Source organism: Pollachius pollachius, assembly GCF_949987615.1.
Source record: "Pollachius pollachius genome assembly, chromosome: 2".
NCBI lineage: Eukaryota > Metazoa > Chordata > Actinopteri > Gadiformes > Gadidae > Pollachius > Pollachius pollachius.
In genome coordinates this window covers 19,699,170-19,724,186 of record NC_136935.1, presented here as the reverse complement: position 1 = coordinate 19,724,186, position 25,017 = coordinate 19,699,170, and the positions used below count along the sequence as shown (strand labels likewise).

The following is a 25,017-nucleotide window of genomic DNA, read 5'->3' as shown; positions in this document are numbered from 1 at the left end:
GCAACTCATTACAATAGTTTACTGAGGACCTGACAGTCAAAATGAAAAGAAAATTATTTATTGGCGTGTAACCTGTCAGATTAAACCAAGAGAGTGAAAACCTCAAAATTGGATTTTAATGTCAAAAATGTGCACTTTACTTTCTGGTTTTAGAGGGAAAAACTTGTTCTGAGAGCTCCTTTAGACTAAAGACCATTCAACGAGACCAATGAAGGTCCTTGAATAGGTCATTGTGTGGATATCCTGATGGTTTCAATGGTCATGGAACTTGTTGTCCTTGTAATGAATGTTTCTCCAACGTAATGATACAAATTAACAAAGGGTGATTACGTACATCTTTTAAGCAGACAGTTGAAGAGATGAGATCTCTTTTTTCTGATGATTTTGGAAAAAACAGAGCTGTCCTTCCCATGTTATGAAATGTGAGATTGTAAAGGTTTGCTCCAAAAGTTTTGTGAACTTGTCTACTTGTCTTGTCTATTTTGCTTTTCAGGATATTGCAGCAGTTGTGGAGGTTAACTCTCCCTTACAATCATTTCACAGCTAAAGCTACACAAAAGCCTTATTTTAACGTGGTAGTAAACGAAAAGAAGAAGTCCTTTGGAATGTTTTTTCGTAAAAAATGTGCATGCTCGATTCCAAAATAGGGAAACCTCTTTAAATCGCACCACACTCAGGATAGTGAGGCATGCTTGTTTCAATGCAAAGGTTAAAGTCCATCAACCCTGAACCACTGAATAAAAAAAAGTATACTGTAGTCATCATGTAGTAGTCCGATCAAAGTAGGTTTTTTTCAACTTCTTTTGGCTACCGAAATCAATATATGCTTTTTTTATATCATTTTCTTACATTAAGAAGGGACACAATTTGTTTCGTAGGATTGTAGAATACCAGTTGATACCAAATTGACCTTGACATTTTTGTTTTATCTGCAGCATTTATTGTTTTAGATTATCTAAAGTTTTTAAAATTAGATGCACTGATGGACCTTGTGCGTTAAGCTGTATCTATTTTGTAGCTCGGCTCTTTACAAATGTATTTCTGGGAAGGGCTTATTCTGTTTGGAAATATTTCATCTAGTTGACCAGTGAGGTTAATAATGTCCGAAAGGAAATTACTATCTATGCTATCCACATTTTCAAAGAACTATTTGGACAGCAAAGTGAATTTCTGTGCTAAAACATAATGATACTTTGTTTCACCACTTGCTCATTTTTAGGTGTTGCCAAGACATTTCTGGGAAAAATCTGCTTTTGCCTTCTGGTTCCATTAAGTGATGGTTGAGGTTGTTGACACAAAACATTTTTTGAAACTCAAACAGAAACTCAGAAAGTGCCAATGCTTAGGACACAACATAGACATTTATTTATTGTTTAATGTAACCCTGGAATCTCCCAATCCTTGTGTTTTGCCCTCCCACCAGCCCCTGAAAGCAGCATAGATACCAACAATAAAAAAACAAAACAAATTAAACTATGGCAGACACAACTCCTCATTTCCAAATAGCCCTCTGTCTCTCCATTAGTCCCTCCTTCTTGCCATTCATGAACAAACATACCCCTTGGGTACAAGCACACTCGACAGCAGTTTATGGGGCATGTGCATTTGTGTGTGAACTTGTAAAATAAACTACAATTGATTGGCAATCAGCATTCCCAAATCAAAGTCTCTGTGGAAGTCCATTGCTTTTGTGTGTTTTTTTCTCTTCCATCTTTTCTTTATAGTTTTTCATTTCCATCACTGCTTCTTTCATCCAGGGAACTTTTATTTTGTACAGCAAATCCAAGGTGATGCCTGTTGCCACAGGAGTTTGCCATTTCATTCGCAACACAAAGTTTGAAAGGCATGAAGGGCCATTTGTCTTTGGGGGGCACCTGCATTGATGGCCATTTTGTCCTGTGGCTCACAGAACTGTGATTCGAAGTGTTGTCAAGAAGGGCAATTTAATGGGGTTATATTAAGATTGAAGGTCATAACCACGTCAGAAAATGTGAAGTGGTTATTACCAATAAGAAGGCAAGAAATGAAACAAAATTAAATCATTCTTCTGTTCTTCAACTCTGTACTTGGTCACTTTTTGAATTCCATATATTGATATCCATATATATTTATATATATATATATTTATATATTCTTTTTACAATTAAAAACACCATGGAGTTGACAGACTATTTGGTTTGTTTTTGTCTAAGCAGAAGTGTCTCTCATTTTTAAATAAATGCATGTAAATATGTTTTTTCTTTTTCCATATTGTAATTCGGCGAGGAGGCAGCCTCCCCAGTGTTTCCATGTATACATACAGAATGCATAACATCAGCACAATACCAGATTCACCATCAATCAAATGTTTCACAGTTCAATATTGTCCATTCTGTCCCATTGATGCAAAAATGTCTGCCATTTTGAGACAAAAACACCAGTCTGTCAAATACTGTCAAACAAAATAGGGAATAGCCTAAATCCTGTCCTTTCATTGGCCAGTGTACCCCAAGTCTCTGTGTGATAGATTGTGGCTAAGTAACTGGGTCTCTGTTGGTCCGTTACAACTCAACGAGCCGGATCCACTCCCATAAGGGCTCAAGAAGCAAACAGTTTCCTTGGCCTCCACAAATACAACCAATGACCCGCTGCAACTGTTGCTTAGGCTTTCTTCTTCCTTCTTATGGGCCAGAGCCAATGCGCGGAGCTGCTGTTGGGCCTCCTCCAACACCAGGGTGACCTCTTCCTGCTTCCGGCCAATGGCAGCGGAGCAGGGGGAATAACGCGACACATTGCGTGCTTTCACTTCTCCGGGATGAGGCGTGGCGTTGGCGGGAGAGTGGATCAGCACGGCCGGTGGGGCGGCGCTAGAGGAGTGCAGGCCGGGGCTGGTTTGCATACAGGACACCTCGTCGTCATGGTGACACTGGACGGACGGGATGATGGGAACGGAGCAGGAGCGAAAGGAGGTCGGAGGAGTAGAGGGGCGGGGGGGCCGGATGTGGCCGGCGAGGGTCCGGTCTTGGGGCAGCCTGGCGGAGCAGGCCGCCTCATGCCCCGGCCAGGACAGCGCTGCCGCAGTCGACAACGTGGTTTCCCTGGAAACGGGAACTTGCATACGTAGAAAGCTGTCCTGCCTCGGGTCATTGCTGGAGTTCTCTGGCTGCATCTGGTATCTGCAGAGGGGAGGCAGAGGGAAGGAGGTGGGAGGGATGCATGAAGACAGATAGGCCAGACTGAAGAGAAAGAGGGATATTTGAGTGCAAGCAAGGCTAAACTTGGTTTACAAAACTTCTTTGCCACAACTTATCCTTGAAGGAAAGGTTACGATGCCTTTTGTGTGCTAGTCTGAACCGTAATGTTCGTGGAACGCCTACGCTTGTTCTTCAACACATTTCACAAAGGCATGCATAGCAGGCACCTCATGATCTTATAGACTGAGAGGCGATGGAGAGTCTCTGAAAGAAAGACTCCTACGCACGCACACACAAACAAGGTTATTATCATTGAAGTTATCTGTAAAAAAAATAAATTCAAACTGATCTTTTTTTCTGTGTTGACGAAAGAAAGTAAAATGAACGGAAATGATTGAGGATATTTCTTCTTTAGTTTTCTTTTTTTGTCAAATTGTCTTTTGTGGATGGTTGTTCATCTGTGTGAATACTGTGAAAAATAAAGTAAATACTTTTTGTTTGAATGATACAATGTTTTTGTGAGTTTTTATTACACAAACCTTTTCTTCTTTAAATCTTGGACCTGACAAATGCCCACATTGGAAAAAGTAATACAACTAACAATGAAACTAATAAAACTGAACAAAAAGTAAGCATTACAAAAACTAACAAGTAAACCTGACTAACTTAAATGTATATATATATTTATACAAAATGAACTAAACCATAATAACCTTGGAACACACAGGCTGATGAAGAGAGAGCTATTTTCCAGACCCCTTCTAATTTCAGCACTAATTAAGTTGGATTGTAAAAGAAATATGTGTGTTCAACGTCCTCAAAGGGTCGGCAAGGTCAATTTCACGTTTTTTAATCAAGGCAATTGAATTCTTTCGAAGGGTACTAAAACTAGTTTGACTGTGTCGATAAAGACTCATTTCAGTTTGATTCATTCCTGATCTGAGACTTGTTGGTGCAACACAACCTGAGCACTGTGTTGGGAGCCAGTGAGCTCAGAGATACATCTAATATTGATCTTTCCGTCTTTCTATCCTTCTTTCATTCTCTTTTTCTCTCCCTCTCGAGCATAATCAGGGCGTCAATCAGGGAGCGTTCTGCGGCATTCTGCCTCATTATCGTTGTGTAATAATTCATAGCCTTCGACAAGCGCTGGCTGCTCTCAACGCATCAATAGTAAAACATGAGTCCTCTCTCTCCAACTCTCCCTCTGTCCCTCCCTCTGTCTCTCGCTCTCCCACTGTCGCTCCCTCTCTCCCCCTCTCCCTCTGTTGCTCTCTCTCTCCCACTGTCACTCTCTCACTCCCCCTCTCCCTCTGTCTTTCGCTCTCCCACTGTCGCTCCCACTCTCCCTCTCTCTCTCTCCCACTGTCGCGCTCTCTCTCCCACTCTCTCTGTCTCTCTATCCCACTGTCGCTCTCTCTCTCCCACTCTCTCTCTGTCTCTCTATCCCACTGTCGCTCTCTCTCTCCCACTCTCTCTCTGTCTCTCTCTCCCACTGTCGTTCTCTCTCTCCAGCAGTGCCTCCGTCTCTCTCGCTCCCTCTCTGCGTAATAGCGTAATCACACATTTATGCCTCTATCTAGGCGTGTAAAGACAGTTGTGGGTGTGGAAGCTTTTGATCAGCTTCAGAGGACACTACAGCCTGGGTTTATAGCCGTAGTGTCTTCATCTGGAGATAAAAAACACAACACATCAAACCCAGTTTGGGGACGGTGGCTGTTCTATAGAGAGAGAGAGCCGACGGGAGAGGACGAAGAGGAACATAGAGAGATAGTGGGAGAGCAGAAGCAGAGAGTCTTGCAGATATTGCTGGAGAGGAGAGTGAGAGCATGCAGCATGCAAAGCATGTCAGCAATTCCCAAGATGACATTAACAGCCAAATCCCTCTTTTGATTTGTTCAAACACAATTAAATGAGGGAAAAGATGACTGTGTGGGTTGAAATGACGGAGAGGGCAGGGAGTGGCCGTCGTCACACAAACACTGATAAATCATGTACCCCCAATTAAAGAGAACAGCTTTTTGCATTGATTTATTTGATGGATTGGTTTATCTACCTATGAATTTATGTATTTATTTAAACATTTATATATATACATCCGTGCAAACATTTTATCTTACATTCACGCACAAACAGACAAGCTCTTGCTCTCTCTTTCGCTGCCTCTCAATCACTGTCAATCTCCCTCTCGCTCTCTCTCATGCTCTCTCAATCTCTCTCTCTCTTAAACGCTCTCTCTCTCTCTCTCTCTCTCTCTCTCTCTCTCTCTCTCTCTCTCTCTCCATCTCACTCTTTTCAGCAGGGGCCCCAGCCTGACATGACGATGTCTATTTGACTGGATTACAGACCGGGTCTGTGGACCGGCGGTGTCCACCGCCGCGCTGTCTTACTTCAATCTAACAGCAGCGTAGCCGGCCCAAGCTACTTTTCTTTGAACTGATGCCACTGCAGTGCAGATCAACACATAACACAACCTTGTTTTTATCTCGCCTCAGCAGATTGGAAAATGGAGACAGAGATAGATAGAGCGAAGGCAGAAAGGTTGAAAAAACAACTCAAATGTGCAGGCGGTGTATATTTTTTATCCCACTGACAGAAGTGGTTCCTTTCACATTTCCAATGCTTACTGTCCTTCGCCGAGCGGCATTTTCCTCTCATTGAAATGGCTCAATAAGTAGAAAGGAACCCAGCAGTTGTTAACAGCAATATAAAACGGCTTATAGTTCTCTGATATTTAAATTCAAGGTTTTCTGAAAGTCCTTTATATTCTCACCCCTTCTGCACATCAATTTCTCTCTCAGATGTCTCTACTTCCTGAAGGTGTTGGTAGGAGGGGCCCGAATATTTGGATCCTCCAATTGGATTCAGCCTCTTGGGTATGGGCGATGTCTTGCGAGGAGCTGACCAATGAGCGGCGCGGGATCTCTGGTCTGGACTGTAGGACAGGGAGTGATCAATAAGAACAGACAAAGAAGGGAATAATTAGGTTTACGTATGAATACATTCAGGTGCTAGCTGCTTAAGTCAACTTCATTCTAATAATGACAGTGACTCAGTGTAAGTATACAGCCATGTGAATGGCTAGGTTAAGAACAAATATCGTTAACCTAATGGCATAATTGCTATAATTCAATTAAGTCAGCTGAGCAGTGATTTAATTAAATAATTTAGTTATATTTTGGCCAAATCACAATTTGGCCAAACCAAACTCCACTCTACTAACGCTGCCGATTCACTGTGCCTCATTGGCTTTATCCTAAGCCAATTAGAGTGCTTTTAACGTTCCATAATCACTATCTGCTTAAGTCATCTATTTGCCTTAAAATATGACTTTTATGCTTGGCAATTATGCTATGACGCTGATGATACACATTTGTCAGTAGAAGATGTGTGCTGTCTTCCACATCTACAAGTGTAGCCCCCTGGCACTCCATTGATCTCTGAAGATCATCACAATGTCTGGCTCTGCTGTTAGGACACAGACGTTGAGCGTGACACTATACCTCACCAGTCAAGCCCTAGAAGTTCTACCTGAGCCAATCCACCTGTAAACCACCTTTAATCAACCTCTCTGGCTGGTGGGTGGCCGCCGACCAGCGGAGCCATCTCAATCCTCGATCTATTCTGCTCAGCGGTGTGTGTGAGTGTGTGTGTGTGTGTGTGTGTGTGTGTGTGTGTGTGTGTGTGTGTGTTGTGAGAGAGTATTTTTAAAAGTGTATGAGCGTGCGTACATAGAAAAAATAAGGCAGGGAATTAAACCTTTAAATTAAAAAATAATTCCTTTTCTCTGTCATGTATTCTATCCTGAATTCTAATTATAATGGGGGAGGAAGAAGAAGAAGAAGAAAACAGAATGGAGACTTTTTATCTTGGCAGAGTTTCAGCACGGTGGCATTGAGCTAAGTAACCGATGTCTTCCGTTAAGTGTTTCCATTTCCAGTGATTGGAAGCTACTGCACACACCCGTCTCCGCGGCGATGCCAGGAAACTAAATGACGCCTGGAAAAGCTCACTGGGATCAAAATGGATTCTCAGGTCCCATAACAACACACAGAACTAATCAACACACGTGCCTCTTATTCTCATCTCTCGCCTTGCCTGTTCGCAACAGTTACAGATATGCATATTAACATGTTCATGGCTCTAATTATAATTACTGCCGTTCTCCCATAAATCAACAATTAGTTTCAGCTGAGTCATTATGTGGATAATTCAATTTCTCTCTTCGCTGGGTCTCAGCTGATTATGGGAGGGGAGTGTGTGTATAAAAGTAGTGTATTCTTGGAATAATCAGCGCTATCACAGAACCGGTTTGGCTGCAGGGGACATGCACTCTGAAAATGATGCCTACTGGCATCTGTTTGATGGGACGGTATGTGGCCCTGTGTTTGTGTGTGTGTATGTGTGTCTGTGTGTGTGTGTGTGTGTAAGTGTGTGTGTGTGTGTGCGTGTGTGCGCACACATGTGTGTGCATAATGGATTTTTTGGTGTTCTGGTGATCATGTGTGTTTGTGCGTGTGTGGGCACACGTGTGTGTGTATAATGGATCCTTTGGTGTTCTTGTGATCGTGTGTGATTGTGTGAGTGTGTATAATCATATCTTTTGTGTTTTGTTTGTTGTGTATTTGTGTGTGAGTATGTGTGTGTGTGTGTCTGTGTGCGTGTGTTTGTGAACACCAATACCTGTCGTGTTTTGTTGGTCGAGTGTGTGTATGTGTGTGTATTTAATGATACCTGTGGTCTCTTGTGCATGGTGAGTGTTTGCATGTGTGTGTGTAATGGTACCTGTGGTGTTTGGTTGATCATGTGTTTTGCATGTGTGTGTGTATGTGTGTGTGTGTGTGTGTGTGTGTGCGTGTGTGTTATGGTACTTGCGGTGTTTTGTTGATCTTGTGTGTGTGTGTGTATGTGTGTGTGTGTGTGTGTGTGTGTGTGTGTGTGTGTGTGTGTGTGTGTGTGTGTGTGTGTGTGTATAACGGTACCTGTGGTGATTGGTCGGTCCTCTTTCCTTGCTCATGTTTTTTCTCTTTGAGTTTGCAAAGCCTGACTCACAGACTCCAGCACGGGGTGGAGAATGGTTGGACTGCTTACAAAACTGTAAAAAACAACAACATATGCTTCAGTCATAGGAAATATAAATGTGTTAATCTACAAATCACAGGAGGTGGATTTTTCTTTTTTTTGCAGCTGCTGAGCACTCAGTATGTAGATCTGGTTGGTTGGCTTAAAACACAACGCCGATCATTTGGGATTAAACCTTTATTTGTCATCGGTAGTGTTCAATGGGCCCATGGAACTGCATTACCCAACATGCCCTAGGTCTGTGACCATGAGTCAGGTATGGTCTTTGACTAGTTTTGTTACAAGGTAATATTTTTATCTTATTGTATTATGCAGTTCATACTATATCTCTGACTCTGACTGGGATTGTCTCAGAGGTATCAAAATCTGACCTGCCCCTTAATGACATCACACATGGAAGTGTCCCCCTAGATGTGTGATGGATAGATAAGCCTACCAGCTACTGCAGTGCAGAAGAAAGGCTGTTAGACTGATCTATCCGTCATATATCTTGGTGGACGGTCCCACTTATGAGGTCACCAAGTCACAGTACAGGGCATATTTTGAAACGACTTGTAAGAGATAATCACACCTGGTGGTAAAATAGAGGCCTTTTGAAAAAAAAAAAAAAAAATAAATACTGTTAGTTTCCCATTGACTCATTTGTAAGAATCATTCCCCATTGACTCATTTGAAGTTGTGCGTGCCCATTTCTCTCTTTTTCAATTTAAGACACAGGAGCTTGGTGGGGCGTGTGGCCCCTGCACCCTAACCTCTGGCTGAACTAAGGGCCAGAAAGCGTTGTTGACGGACAGGTTCATTTAATAACAGGGTAGGCCTATGAGTTGTCCTATGAGTTTCTAGGAAGGAGGGGGGACATCTAATCGCCATGGTAAAAACCCAAAGTAAATTTATGATTGTACTTTTAAAGCTAGTGCTCTGTGTGAGCGTTAAAATAAACAATGTGGTCATTGAAATACGCCATACACAGTGGCGCTGTAAGTTATAGTAAGGTCACATTGAGTTTTGGGGACGTGTAGAGCTCAAGTTTCCGAGACGCTTAACCCCCTCTTGGACGCGTCTATCAACGTCAACCAGTGCCCAGACGGAGCTCCACACAGTCTTGCACTCCTCCCCCCCAGTGTCCCTTTCTCGTGACGTCAAAGCGCCTCAAAAAGGCACTGAATTAATAGTCTTAAAAGTGACAACATTTTCCGCCTCACAGCAGGCAGATTTAACCATGCTGGCTTAAATCTGCTCCCGCACCCCACCAAGTGGCCGGCTTATTAGCAACCACTGGGAAATAGCCCTCTAATGAGTTCTTAAAAAGGAAAAGTTGGGATTTGGCATACATATCCATATTTTTCTAAAACTCCCTGCTGCTATGACGATGCATGATCCCACATTTACTCTCCTTAAAGCCTTCAACTTCCTCTAAACCACTTCCGGTTTAAGACGATGGTGAGGAACGTTAGAGCAAGGAATAAAGTAGAGATGTAAAGGGGGGCTAGGACCAGAAATCGTTACGGTTAATGGGTCCGGCTGTTGGCTCATTAAGGACTAGATGGTAAATGACTGAATGGGCTGCAATCCCCTCCCACTACAGCCACTCAAAGCCCTTTACAATGAAGCCACATTCAGATTAGTAAGTACTTCATTGATCGCTTGGGGGAATTGCTGGAATTGTCACAGGTGCACTGCTAAATGTACGAAACAGAATCGTACAGATAGAGAATACAAAATATATTACACATATAATAACATAACATTAGTATAAAACAATCTGTGCAGTAAATAAAAACAATCAATCAAATTAAGTCTTTCAAATATGTAATGTAAAGTACAGAAAAATATGTGTACACCAACTTTACATAAAATAAAAAAAATAACTAAACTATTTATAGAAAGTGACTCATGAATATATATATATATATATATATATGAGAAGTTGAGATGAATCAATGCATTATTAACCGTTTTTATTTTTTTTGTTTTTTATTTTATTTTATTTTAGTTTTATTTTATTTTATTTTATTTTTACTTTATGTTGAGCCGGTTTAGGAATAATATGTAGGGGGTAGCCGGATGCAAGAACAGAACCATTAGGATAATATTCACAATGTTAATAATAATGATTTGAAAAAATCGAAAGGAATCGTTTTCAAGCCCTGGTAAATGTATAGGTTTGCTTAAGGAAAGCGGGCTATTATTTCTCCAGGGACAAACTAAAATTTAGTCTACTTCAAACCCTCGTGCCGACAAGACTTGCTTGTGGGACATTTAATTGGGAGGATGGGGGTGCCAAATGGGTGATACCACAACACTGCTTGACTTCTAGATAGAGAAGAAGACACAATCTTCTGAGTGCAATTTGCTGTATTGTGTTTTGCGTCCCATAAATGTCCTTATTGTTTGTTTGAAAACCCTTTTGTGTAATGGCAGTGGCACTATCCAATCCCTCCCAAGAAGGATACATAACATCAAGATACAACCTCCCAAGTTTGGCAGGATTTTGAAACCATTGAAGATGATCCAAAGGAACTCAAACTCAAACTGTGTTAACAGCAGCTGTCTTATCGTACCTCGTACGCTGTCACACGCTGCTGGAAGTGATTCTCTCAGTCAGTTCCCGCTAGTGCATTTTGCTGTTCTGCTAATTTAAACCGTGCAGCATTTGTTCTATACGCTGAAACGCATCATTTACTTGTATTTCACATTGTTTATCAGTCAAATGCTTCTACATTCTCTTCATGGCTGCAGGTTTTGTCCAGCCTGAAGGCCATCCTGATCACCTGAGCTCACACTCTGTGTCTCTACACGGACCAGTCTTGACCTCTAGCGGCCCACATTGATTACCAGACTACCAAGTCATCAGGACCAATCAGGGACTGTGTCGTAGCTGATGACGTAACCGGGCCAATCAGGGACTGTGTCGTGGTTGATGAGGTAACCGGGCCAAACAGGGACTGAGTTGTAGTTGACGACATAAAATACAGACTGTCGCTAGCAAAACAGTAAAGTACTGGGCCGAAACGCTCAAATTGGAGCTAACTCAGCCATAAGTGCAGTTATTCCAGAAATCAAATATTAAACAGAACAAGAGCATGCAGTAGCTAGCAGAACGGAAAATCTGTTTTTGCCGATATGAACAATGCACTGTTATTCCATCATGCTTTTTTTTACGCTGATTGTCTGAAGGAGTTGATCTGTCAAGGCGAGAACTCCCCTCCACTGAAATCACAGTGGGCGACTGGAGGTCCAAACTGATCCGTGGAGCAACACAATGTGAGCTCCCGGGATCAGGACGGTCTCCAGGCTTACTTTTGGTCAGGATCAGATGTGGTCCTGGAACCAGTGACATTTCCAACAGACAGCTTAAGCCCACCTATTGAGCTCGACCTGGGGTCTCTGATATGGTCTTTATTTCACTTGTGCTGTTGATCCATTCCAGGGTAGGAAATCTGGCCCAATCTGGCAACACTGTCAGCGGTATGTGTGTGAAGCTGGTCACCAGAGTGGATAGATTCAAATACAGAATAATTAAAGGGATGAAACGGATGGGATTGTTGGTAGAAAGAATTGCATTTTTGTAGATAAGCAGAAGTTGACCAGCTCTGGTCAGCGTGGCGGGACTTGGCAAAGGGAGGCATTGAAGAGGGGAAAACAACAGCTAGCCCTCCTCATGGGGAAGTAATAGGAAGCGGTTTACTGGTCCTGGAGACAGGACCTCATAACGGGAGTCAGGACACAGAGGAAAATAAACTTCAAAAGAGTAACTTCAAGTAGCTTAATCTCTCCACTTATATGTGCACTGGGAAGTTATCACAGAATTTGACTTGAGCCATACGAGGAAGGTGGGACTTACACTGGTGCACACATACATTAATTCATTCATCCATACATACATCTCTCTCTCTCTCTCTCCTTCTCTCTCCCTCCTTCTCTCTCTCTCTTTTTTTCTCTCTCTCTCTCTCTCTCTCTCTCTCTCTCTCTCTCTCCCCAAGTCTGCCATCTGTGCCTCCATGACTAAAGCCTCCCTCATCTCTTCTGCCGTTCTCACACCATATCAGCACCCGAGCCGAGCTGCTAATTACCGCCGCTGTTCCCGCCGACCACGTTCATTATTGTGATTGCGATACAAAAAACAGGGAGACCTCGCCGTCCTGCTGCGTGGGACTCCAGAGTTCATGTAAAGCAGTCAAGTGATTATGAGGCTGGGAGAAGAAGGATTAGATTAGTGCTTCCTGGCCCTTATCGCCGAGTAACCTGAGTCGCGTCCAACAACTCGCCGGCGCTCTTCACTAACTAGTCAATCTCGTTACTGTGGCGAGGCGCTTTGGATCCTTGTTCTTCATTAACCCGATTCCGAGTCTCCCGCTGTCGTTGACTCCTCTTGACGGAGGAGGCTTGTTGTCGAGTTCACTTTGAATGCGGTGAATTGCTGGGAGACGGAGATACGAGAGAAACAGGTGGTGCACATGCGTCACACGGCGGTTGGTTTTATGTTGTGCTACAACCGCCCCAGCGCCCCAACAGCCACCCTTCATCTCTGTCTAACGGCGCCCCACTCCATTCCCATGTTGCAGTAACGGCCTCCTCCTGGCCCACAAGGACACACCAGCAGGTTCTGACATGTATTAACGGCACTCTGAAGGCTCGAGTCTGTGCGTGATTAACTGTGTCCATGCTAGTGTGTGTATGTGCTGGTGTGTGTATGTGTGTAAGTGCTTGTGTGTGTGCAAGTGCAAGTTCTAAATATTTCCTGTGTAATGGATGTTAAAATATAATGAAAGGAGAGGGAGGGATGTGGTCCTTTTAAGGGCTTAATTTAGTGGTGTATCACCAGGGGGCTGCACAAAAGAGAGAGAGAAACACACACAAACACACACACACACACACACACACACACACACACACACACACACACACACACACACACACACACACACACACACACACACAGTCCGAGCATGAGTGGATTGTGCAGCCGGGCATGGTGGGATGACCTTGGTTTGTGGGAGAAATGGAGCATCTCTGATTATGCATGGCTGGTCATGGCCCACTGGTGATATGGAACATCTCTAGCATTCCTGATAGGCTCGCACCTCCCTGTCCCCCAACGCAGGGAACTTCACTGATAATGACAGCCTAATCAAATAACTTCGCCCAAAATTCCCCACGGCCATAGTCGCAGACTTCAAGTAATTGACCACTGTCTGTCTGTATCCACACCTTTGCAGTATTCCAGTTAAAATGTACTATTTAGTAGTTAGATTGCGGTGAGAGGGATTATAGATGGATGTGTCGTGTCTCGTTGCCGACCTCATGCAAAATGCAACTGATTGATTTGGAGCCAAAGGATCTCAAGGAGTGAATCCAACCTTTCGGTCTGGTTAAATTCTGCTGTTAAAGGGTTTTATATTTGCTGTATCAATTCTGGAATATGGTTTTCCAATAGGAGCCATCTGCATTAAAATAAACAGATCTAATTAAATACATTGTTTGCATTTTGAGCTAGCATGTGTAGCATCCCAGTGGTCTTTACGGGAATACTTGCATGTGTGTGTCTATACCTCAAACACCACCAGTCCCAAACTTGTTAGTATGCAATATGAAAATGTTTCTTATTGATTGCCTACAGACATGAATCAATGTGATTCTGTTTGAGTTGGCTGAATATAAAGAAGTTGGGTAAATGTGCATTTGATCCCAATGGGGCTCTTCTGAAGATGAATAAATAATGGAGACAGCGTTTTAAATAGCAACAGGAGTAAATATTAACCTTGCCTGTTGTTCCAAAGAATAGATTTTGCAGGGCTCGTAAAAACATGATTTGAGCTTATGCTAATAAAGCAAGGACCAGCTCAGACAGGGGAGGACATATTACGATCTACTTTTGAACAGACAAGAGAATACCTCCATCCGTTGTTCCATTGTCGTATTCTGTGCTTTCGTGCTGATAGGCAGGCATCTCGGTATGATATTTTAGGCCCTTCACTGACCTAGAAAGGTAACGTCAAGGGACTTTTCTTTACTTCTCATAAAGGATACAACCACTCAAGAGTTGTGTCTAGACAACAAACCCAGTCAGACCGATATACCGATGATATAATATTCTGCCTGCTGAAAGTCTTTAGCTGGGGCCATTTTTCATCGATGCCATTGTGAGACGGCGACAAATCAAAGTGGATGATGAGAGGACAAGGCCGCTTCATGTGGCGCCACACCGCTCTGACTGACCCTTGAGCTGGAGAGGATGCTGTCTAGTCATTGGTAGGGGAGCGTTGTTTGATAGTCATGTACAATACTTATGTAGGTTGAGTAGGACCTACTCATCCTTATACAGGGCCTTCAACTTCATAAATGAGGTTAATTACCACACATTAAAGACTTCATCGCAAGAACTGTTAGCAGCAAGTCAAAACAATATCAACACCTCTATAAAGAGCTTGGAGGAGAAGTCAGAGTGACTGATTAAGATTTTCTGTGCGGCACGTGGATGTGTGATGATAAATGGATTATCTTTGATCAATCTGTACAATAAAGAATGTGCTTTTGACTGCCACTCATGTTTGTAATAGTGTTGTATATGCCCTTATGTGCTTGGCACCTGTATGGCTACAGGACACTTCAATAAAGAAGAATCAGTCAATCGGATTAAATAACTGCCAAAGAAGAAACGAGGGCTTCGGCCTGGAGCTTAATAACCTCCTTGGCCCCGCACGCACGTGGGCAAGGGATGCCACAGGACTGGCTGGAGAAATGCAAAGTTACAGCACTCAACACTTTAATGAGTAACTCAGGGCAGGAGAAGACATTCATGCTTGGTGTTTCTTGGTCTGTTTTCTCCCTGTTGTGTTTGTATATTCAGGCTATAACCCCTCCCACAGCTCCATTGTTTGATTCGGACAAGAGCTGTTATCGTACCCCAAGTTGCAGATGCATTGCGGCAAACGTGTATTTTGCATTTGAGTACCTCTGTGCAGAGCAGATCTTTCTATATGCTTCATTCACATGCTTCTGGATTTCAGACTGTGGATGATGAACAAGAAGAGGGCCCTCTTCCCGTCGCCAAGACAACAAGGTGTGTACGGCCCTCACCTTGTGCATCTGCATGTTGTTGGCGGGCGCCCTAGCCTTGGGGTCCAGGGCGCTGGTCGCATGGCCGCTGTAGTTCTTCACGATGCGGCTCTCCTTTATATGAGCCTGGAGCTTCTCCCTGCGTCTCCTTAAAGAGAGAGAGAGAGAGAGAGAGAGAGAGAGAGAGAGAGAGAGAGAGAGAGATTGTCATACAGGTAGAGCTTTAGCCTATCCTAGCCTAGCTTCCGCAGACACACATTTGGGTGAAAGGTTGGCTCCCTGTTCACTCGAGCATCACAAAAGACAAACATTTCCCAGGTCTAAACACATTCCCAATGACATTGATTTACACATTTGACACCTTCATTGAGATGGTGAGAAAACAAAGGCCACTGAGTGTGTAATGGTTTATGCATGAATATCTATAGATAGATATATACGTATGCGCCACACATGATTTAGCATAACTAAATAAAAATAATAACAAATTAATTAAAAGCATCCATTTCCAAAACAGGTATGCCCATTTTTTCTATTTTTGTTTTATTTCTCAAAGGTCTATATTTGACCAGGATCAATTAACTCAATTAACTCCACTTCAGTTCTCCTCCATTCTATAACAGCACCTGCACGTGGGCTTTTGAAAGGCAGTAATGCGTTTCAGATTGAAAGCGTCAGCAAAAACGAATAGACTAAGTAAGCTAAGCCTTAAATTCTGTCCCCAAAATAAATTGAATATCGCTGAGAATCTATTTTGAGGATAAACCAAAATACCTTTTTTTAATCATATTACATATGCATGCATAACTGAATCTTCTGGCCCTCTTTCCCTGCTTCAACTGTACTTTGAAGCATTCTTGATCTTGAAAAAGATTTTAAATCGCTTCTGTGTTTTGTTTCCAGGGAAGTTGACTATTAAAACTCACCAACAAAGCACATTTTTTTTGGTCTCTGTTGGCTTTCCACCAGAAGAACACTTTGCTAGAGATGAGCACATGTGCGAATGCAAAACCTTCTATTTGTTATTTAGTAGGTGCCTTCCCTGTTCCTCATTGGCTGTGCCAACTCCTAGAGATAGGAGAGCCGCTGAGCAAGGCACAGTTCTTTCTCTCTCCGGCCGGTTTCTCTTAGTACTTATGTGCTTTGAATTGAATTTACTCCTCTGGGATAACTAAAAAGTTACACCAAATAAAGCTCACAAAACCGAACAGTGCTTTTTTGCTATTCGCTGCCTGGTACCCCGACAGCTCTACTAAGAGGCCACGCGTGCAGCAGAAGAATGCGTTCGTACTATGGCGGCAATTTGAGTCCAAACAAGTCTCATAATTAGTTTCTCAACAGAAAAATAAGAAAACGGACACAATAGAAAGAACCGTTTGTAAGTAAGGTATCAGTATTTATTGCTTACACAGAAAATAGCTATACTTATTGTTAAAGCTAGGAAAGGCAATTTGGGGAACCCAGCCAGATAGATTGTGAAACTATACTACCAAAGAAATCCCCCCGTCCCTTTTGGCATCCCCCTAAAGCCAATAGCTTGCTTGCTTGAGCTACATGTCTGCATTGCCTTGTGGAAGACCGATCATGTGCAGTAACTGCACACAGTTAGGTAGGTAGACAGACAGGTAGGTAGGCAGACAAACAGGCCAACCGCTCATTTCATTTTGGCCAAATTAAATGATTCAATATGAAAATAATATCTAAAACTGTTTCTTACCCTAGCTTTAGCACAGAAAATAGCGTTAGGTATTGTTAATCGAGAAAATCGATCACTACACCTGTACAAAATACAAACCCGGAAATTCAAGACAATGTAATGTTAACTCTCAACCTTTCATAAATCTTTCATAAAGCAGAACTCATGTCTGCCAGCCCTGAGCTCACTTTTTCCTAATAGGCAGCAGCCTTCTGAACTTCTTTGGCTTTAATTGTGCCCCCTATTACCACATCCAACAGAACTACATGGGCCCATTCTGTGGCAGACACGGCAAGTTTCAACTGATTGTTATCATTTTTGAGGAGGACTTGTTCTTTCCAGGTGCCGCAATGAACAGCTCCTATCCACCCCCACATGCTTGAAGGCAGTAGACATCCTCCCTCCCACACGCGCGCACACACACACACACACACACACACACACACACATACACACACACACTCTCTCTCTCCCCTTCTCTCAAACGCAAACACACACACACACACCCACACCCATGCATACGCACACACACACACACACACACACACACACACACACACACACACACACACACACACACACACACAGACACACACACACACACCCACACACACACACACACACACACACACACACACACACACACACACACACACACACACACACACACACACACAACACACAAAATAATTTCAAGCTTGCAAGTCACCACTCGGATTCAGTTTCTGAGTGCTGGATTTATAAGAGCCAAGATCATGATGATTACAACCAAGAGATCCAGATGGTTTAGCAGGCTGGTACAACTTGTTAGTTAGACAACTATCGTTTATGCTTTGTCATGTGATGTCAGAAGAGGAATTGTACAGCAGAGCAGAGCTAAGTGGTAGCTTTCTTCTTCTTCTTCTTCTTCTTCTTCTTCTTCTTCTTCTTCTTCTTCTTCTTCTTCTTCTTCTTCTTCTTCTTCTTCCTCCGATGTAGACATAGAGTCAGACGTATCAGAATCAGCGGATTGGCTGGATGGCACCAGCCTTTTTTAGAGCTGTACAATAGATACAAATGAAAATATGAGGTACACACCATATGACACAGAGACACACATATGCATGCACCCTTGTAACGTACTAGAGCACCGTGCCTAACTCGAAATAAGACTCAACTGAATAATTTATCTCAGGACTTTATTTTTGGTTTTACCAAATGCCAACTGTTATAGTCGCTCTCCTAGTCAGCACATTCTCCTATTTCCCCTCTACCCTCGGCCAGTACAACCCAGCTCCAATGCTCTTCTTCTGGCTGTGAGCGGTGCAGTAGGGGACAGGGGCACACCTATACAATATAATTGTTCCTTGCTAAATTAATCTAAAACATTCAATTAAGCTTATCTGCAAAGGCAACAACACAGCCTGTTAAATCCCTCAATAACTCAATTCGGTTCAACTATGCCACTGCCCATGAGTGATTTCACTAGTTTTTTCTTGGTTGGCGAATGCATGACTCGCTATGCTCTGCCTCTGATTGGCTTAGCCTGACGATGTCAGGAGGCCCCGCTGAAAGAGCAGGAGTTTATGGAAGGACATGGGGGCTGTTCTACTGTCTAGCAATTGTTCAACTGAGTCTATTTTACAATGGATTCCGTTTGTCCACAGCCCTAACCCTAACCCTAACCTTAACCCTATCACCGTAGTGTCAGAGGTTGAGAAAAAGCATATAATCCATCGAACTCTACCTTAATATCCAACATCTAACATATTACCTGACAAACCATCTAACTCTTAACCTAAACCATTCATCACCCTACCTAATCCTAATCAAGTAGTTTGTTTCCTAAACCTAACCAATTAGTTTGCCACCTCAACCTAACCAGGTAGTTGTGTTGCCTAAATCCAACAAAGTAGTTATGTTGCCTAAACCTAACCAAGTAGTTTGTTGCCTAAACCTAACCAAACAGTTATGTTACCTAAACCTAACCAAACAGTTATGTTGCTTAAACCTAACCAAACAGTTGTTTTACCTAAACCTAACTTAACAGCTGTGCTACCTAAACCTTACCAAACAGTTGTGTTTCCTAACCCTAACAAAACTGCAACTGAAATCGAATGAGTCAATAATGTCCAAAATAATACAGGATGAACCCTGGTCTCCTTGGGGAAAGTGCTGTGTTTGACCCCTTCAGCTACCATGACCTCCTCCCTACATGCACTTTGTAGCTCTTTATTCTATGTCACCTGACTTCCTAAAGCCTTTATAGCAGAATGTTTACTGGAAGAACTTCTCCTGTATAATTTGCCGAAGACAGGAGAACAGCATAAACCTCCTGTTCTTTCAGCAAGACCCACATGTGAAACTCTATTGTCAGGCTGTGGCAATCAGAGGAAGAGTAGGGCCATGCCATCAAAAATAGTCTAACCGTTACCAGTGTTACGCACGTATCTTACATAGCAACAGTAAAACAGGGATGGTGCAATGCTATAAGGGCCATGCATGTATTATATAGGTTACACACAAGCAATCTTTCTAATCTAAATAAAGTCCAGACATATTCCTTTGCCAAACAGTGACAAAATCTTATTGTCATCCGGCCGGTTTGCCGTACTTTTAAGCACTAGTATTCACGTTTTCAAAGCAAGCCTTTTCACCTGAAGGAAGCTGCCTGTCCCAATGTAAAGTTATGAATTAAATTGTCCCTAAACCTTTTCTGCATCATGCTTGGTGAAACATGGTTTCATTATGTTGAATGGAATACAAGTTTACAGTTTGCTAGAAGGTTAAATAGCTTAGCAACCTATCACCCTTAATGTGAGTCAGAAAACAACAAGCATACTCACCACTGTGGCAGCTAAGGGACATCCATGTCCCTGCTGGTGTCTGGTTGTGACCAGCTCTGAATACCCTTTGACCCAGTTTGTCATTTCAGAGACTACTGGACAAATCTGTTTCCACATTTTCCCTTATCGCAATAAACGTTATGTCCATCGAAGGTAGTGTTTGTGGTTGGGTTGGAGGTGGTGGGGCATGTAGACATCTTTTGATTTTATTCCTTTTTTCATTATCATGTGTTGACAAGCAGAACATAGAGGAAAGGCAGAACAAATCTCAGTCAGGCTAAGGTTGATCTGAAGACATGGACATGAAGACATGAAGACTGGATGCAGCTCATGTAAAAGGAGACTAATAATCTCATAATGAAATACACATGGCCCGCTCAATTTGATTTACCTTTCTATTGGTCTTCTTTTTAATTTACTGCTGGATATTAAATCAGTGTGTAGGATGATGTCAGATTACCAGACTGTCCTGCTCAAAACAATTTATTATCGCTACAATTCTAATGCTTTTGCTACTACTACTTCCTCTAATTTTAACAGTAGTATCCGAACAGATATGTTTTTTCTTTGGCTGTTTGATGTTATTGTTCTGATTAATGTCCCATGTCCTTTTTATGTTATGTCTGTGGTTTTACCTACTATTGTAAATCAAATTTCCCCTCGGGGGACAACAAAGATTGGAAATTAACTGATTTAAAATGATGGATGACAGAGTTTCAGCCAGTTCAGCATCCCTTAGCAAGCTAGCCACAGAACTGAGGGAGGTCTGTGTCACAGCCGCTGAACCAATGAGAAGGCACAGAGGCCAGCAGGGTGGGGGAAGATGAGCGTTCATTGAGATAGATGAGAGGAGTTATCGCCTCAAAATATAGGCATGTTAAAGCAACAAGCCTTCTAAAAATGGTAAACTTTAGAAAAATAATAATTTAATTGTGTAGTACCATTACAATGAAAATATAATTGTATAATTATGATTGTTAAAACATTTCACCCATTTTTAGTCTTTCTCTCTTGTCTGGTTGTCTTCCCTATCAGTGTGGGAGAGGAAAGGCTGGTCGGTGGAACAGAAAGAGGCGGGATTTTGGGCTGTGATGCATCAAGAGGGATCATCTGGAACGCCTCTTTAAAGTCTCGTGGAGTTGGGAACTCGAAGACATCGAGTCCTCCTGATGCCCGTCATGTGAGGCCTGGATCAGCAATTATGGGTGACAGATGGGCCATCGTCACACCCTCACCCACAGCTGGGGGTGTGGAGGCCCCCACCACGGGGCCCACTGAGAGGGCCTGGATGTCCCACAAGGAGCGGTCCTAGACCATAGGCCACTGAGGGGAACGAATAGCTTGCAAAGAAGCACTGTGATGGCGGATTTGGTTGATTGATTCATGAAATTCAAAGATGTCAGAAGTCTTTTTTTTTTTTTATTCAATGCAATGTGTGTGTTGTGTTCAATGTATGTCATGTGTTCTTTGTTTGGAGTATTTTACCAAATATTGCTATTTTCTGTTTTAACAATACATCTTGCTATTTCCTGTGTTACTTTGTGTCCATTTTCATTCTTTTCTGTTAAGAATATACTTCTGAGACTAGTATGAGTAATGCAACTTATGCAAATGTACTTGAGGCATTTCCAGCCTTTAAATGTTATTTATAAACGCCAAGTAAGGCACAGATACTAATCTGTGCCTTATTTAGAGACAAGCTCACACAAAACACTTAAATAATGCATTCAAACTACCTTCCATTGTTACCATTAATTGCTGCATTATTTATTTGTTTATCAAGCATTGATCACACATCGTAAATAGCTTATAAATCATGCTTTATACACAATCTTATAAACCATTACCTCATTAGCTTATAAGTCATCTATAGTCAGTTAGGTTTAGTGATTACAAATAGGGTTATTGTTGGGCTTAGGTGTGGTGGTTTGGGTTAAGGTTAGGTTTAGGGGTGGCGGTTAGGGTTAAGGTTAGGTTAAGGGGTGGCGGTTAGGGTTCAGGTTAGGTTAAGGTTGTTATTGTTTCTTCGTTGTTCCTGCTTCTGTCACGCCAGGGGTATTTCCGTCGTGCCGGAGGCTTGACGCGCCAGGCTTCCCTGAGGCGGACGCTAGATGCTTCTGCGACTTGTACTACCAAGCTGTATACGGGTGGGGCATGAGATCCCCATTAGCTCTGCAGTATACAGACTCTCCTGTTCGTCCTACCCAACCTGGGTCGTAACCAACACAGTTCGCCCCGCTGAACACACATTAGTCTGTTGTAAATAGCAACTCTAAATATTTTGCGTAATTTATTATGCCTCCATTAAATGTGCATGCACGTTTTTCCCTCAGAGTCTTCATGCAACCTCTCACAGGTAAAAGGTATTATACCAGACTCAATTATGTCTCTATTGGAGATGGGCTGTCCATCATGTGTCGATGCGATTATCTTGTCATTTACTGGCTCACTCACTCACATCCCTATTTTCCACAGGAAGCGTAGAATTACAGTGGCATCTATCAGGGGCTGTTCTCATGCCCCGTCTCCTCTAGATGACTGACTGCCGTTTAGTACTGGAGGTTTGACCTGTCCCCTCTAAAGGGAAACAATCAGTCTTAGGCTTGGCAAGCTTTCCAATGTTGCAGCAGACACGAATTGATGGACATGTTAGTATGCCATTCATACGGTTACTTAACCGTATTGAGTGGGGGATGTTGGAAGAAGAACCGGTAGTAAGGGAGGGGAGAGAGAGAGAGAGAGAGCGAGAGAGAAAGAGAGTCCGGACGCATGGACGTCCAAGATTGGTTGACCTTGTTTGGTTATGTCGAGCAATGAACGTCTACAGGGCCCCGGTGACAACCACAAACTGTAACAGCTCTTGTATCTTGTGTTATTGTCGGTATTTGACAGGACCAAGGGTATCAGTACAAAACACGTCTTATTGCAATGAAACATCTCTATTTCTTTTTTATGTGGTCAACGTGTGTGTCGGGGGCTTCCAAGGTGTGAGTGTGTGTGTCTCTGTGTTTTTTTGTGTGGTTTCGTCTACTAACTTGTTGCGGCAGTAGAGGGCCATACACAGGGTGCCCAGGAGGCTGATCGCCATGGCGATAGATGTGATGGACAAGACCTGTCTCTTGTACACCTCCTTGCTCTCTGCAACACAGAAGGGGGAAAAGAAGAGGTCACATGAATGTTTGAACAACAGACTCATCAGCAGTGAGAGAGTACACACAGAACAAACCCCCGTGGGTCCACCTGCGCGTGTTTGCTGGCAAGCGTGACAGGGGCGTGGACACAGCGATGATGATATGGAGAGAAGAGCGTCAACGTGATGTTGTACAACCATTAAAACTCTCTGTGTAAGAATATGGATGTAAATATATGCAGGTCCACCGAGGCACCATTTATTATGCACAAGGAAACTGAGTTAATATTCACACGGAATTAAACATGGTTTTGAGATTCCTACTACGCAGACAAGAACCCAAAATGCCATTTAAAATCATCTAGCAACCATTTACAATGCAACTGCTCTCCTGAGCTGCCCTGCATCAGTTTGTATTTGTGACACTGTGATTTTTACAAGACATGATTATTATCCAAAATAAATTGAACCATCAACTCAAGAGCCCTTAACGTTACACAAGTAACCATTTGCAATTCTCAAACACTGCCTCACATTCTTATTGACTCAAACAGCCCCTGTGTTGTGCTACGTCATATTAAGGAAACCTTAGCATGAAGTAATGTTAGCGTGGGAAAACACCATGAGGGGAGTGGAATTGGAGCTGCTCTGCTACCTAAAGAACAAGTTAACCAGAGTAGCCTTGTGAAGCTCTACAAGCACAGGTAAACCAAACAGGGTCTCCAGTCCTTGAGAAGGAGGACAGGTGTGTGTTGCTGATGTTGTGGAGATTGGGTCAAATGTGGTGTATCTGGGGTTTAAAGGAAATACACTTTGAATCCTTACCTAGACGCTCAGTCCGCATATCATATCAAAGTAAAAGTAAAGATACTATATTCTAAATGATCAAGCATTCACTAAATCTTCCACTGCTCAAGAGGCACCGTCGCTGCAGACACACGACCGTCGTGCTTTGAACATTGTTTTATCCACTCTCGACCTTCCATCCAGTCTGTGACCTGGGTGGTCATCAACTTAGAGGCGAGGTCACTCGATACCACCAAACCTAACTGAACAGACAAGCCATCCTCAGGCTGTACAAACTCCTCACCCTCTCCCTCTGTCTCTGTCTCTCCCTCTATCTTCGTCTCTTCCTCTCCCTTTCTCTCTGTCTTTCCCTCTCTCTATCACTCTCCCTCTCCCTCTCTGTCTCTCTGTCTCGTGTTTGGAGGAAGAGTTGTTTTGATGCCCCCTAATGAACCTGAATCATCAAATGGGCTCGTTAGACATAATTATACTATGAGAAAGAGATTCTGGCTTCTCCCATAGGATACTGAACGGCCAGAGAATGAGCGAGGGTGCAAGTCGAAGTTGTAAACATGAGAATTTGGATTAAAGGAAGGTGAATAGAGGGCAGAGATTCAGGGTGAAGACATGAGGACTAAGAGAGTGGGATAAGGAAAGCACTACGTCTATAGTTATATATAGTGTTCAAACTGTATCCACACACAGGACCAGGCCGTAGACTGACCAACACAGCGTAGCAACACACACTCTCTTGATGAGAATATATCAATACAAATGGAAAAGAGAGTGAGAAAAAGAGAGTTTTAGAGTGAGAGAGTTCCACTCAGGGTCAGAGGTCATACTGTGTATTCCTTTGGCTGTAAAGATCTGGCCGATGAGCAGACCTGAGCGCCTAATGGCAGCGTTCAGAGTTAGCTAGAGACCTGTAGGTCAAACTTCACCACGCTTGAATGGAAACGGATGAAGGGTTTCGGACAAAGAAAGAAAGAGAGAAGAAGTCATTGGTAGCATGAAGCCTTCTTTTATAGCATTCATACTGAGAATGTTACTCCCTAAACATCCCCAGGTAATGATCATCACATTGGACGCACACATACATACACACCCACACACAGTGTAATACGGGCATACTCTCTCACAAACACACACAAACACACACACACACACACACACACACACACACACACACACACACACACACACACACACACACACACACACACACACTGATATATTCTCTCACATAAACAGACACACGCAGGCATG

General features: G+C 42.9%; 1 protein-coding gene across 1 annotated transcript in view; it reads right to left on the bottom strand.

Moving 5' to 3' along the window:
* Positions 1-2,470: 2,470 nt before the first annotated feature.
* nrg3a (neuregulin 3a) overlaps positions 2,471-25,017 on the bottom strand; it is a gene marked incomplete at both ends in the record, with an annotated part of 264,900 nt that continues 242,353 nt past the window's right edge. Inside the window, 5 exons of the mRNA XM_079730633.1 lie at positions 2,471-3,155; positions 5,947-6,108; positions 8,156-8,268; positions 15,336-15,462; positions 22,871-22,973. Of these exons, the coding sequence (XP_079586759.1) occupies positions 2,471-3,155; positions 5,947-6,108; positions 8,156-8,268; positions 15,336-15,462; positions 22,871-22,973 (1,190 nt within the window). The remainder of the gene's footprint in view (positions 3,156-5,946; positions 6,109-8,155; positions 8,269-15,335; positions 15,463-22,870; positions 22,974-25,017) is intronic.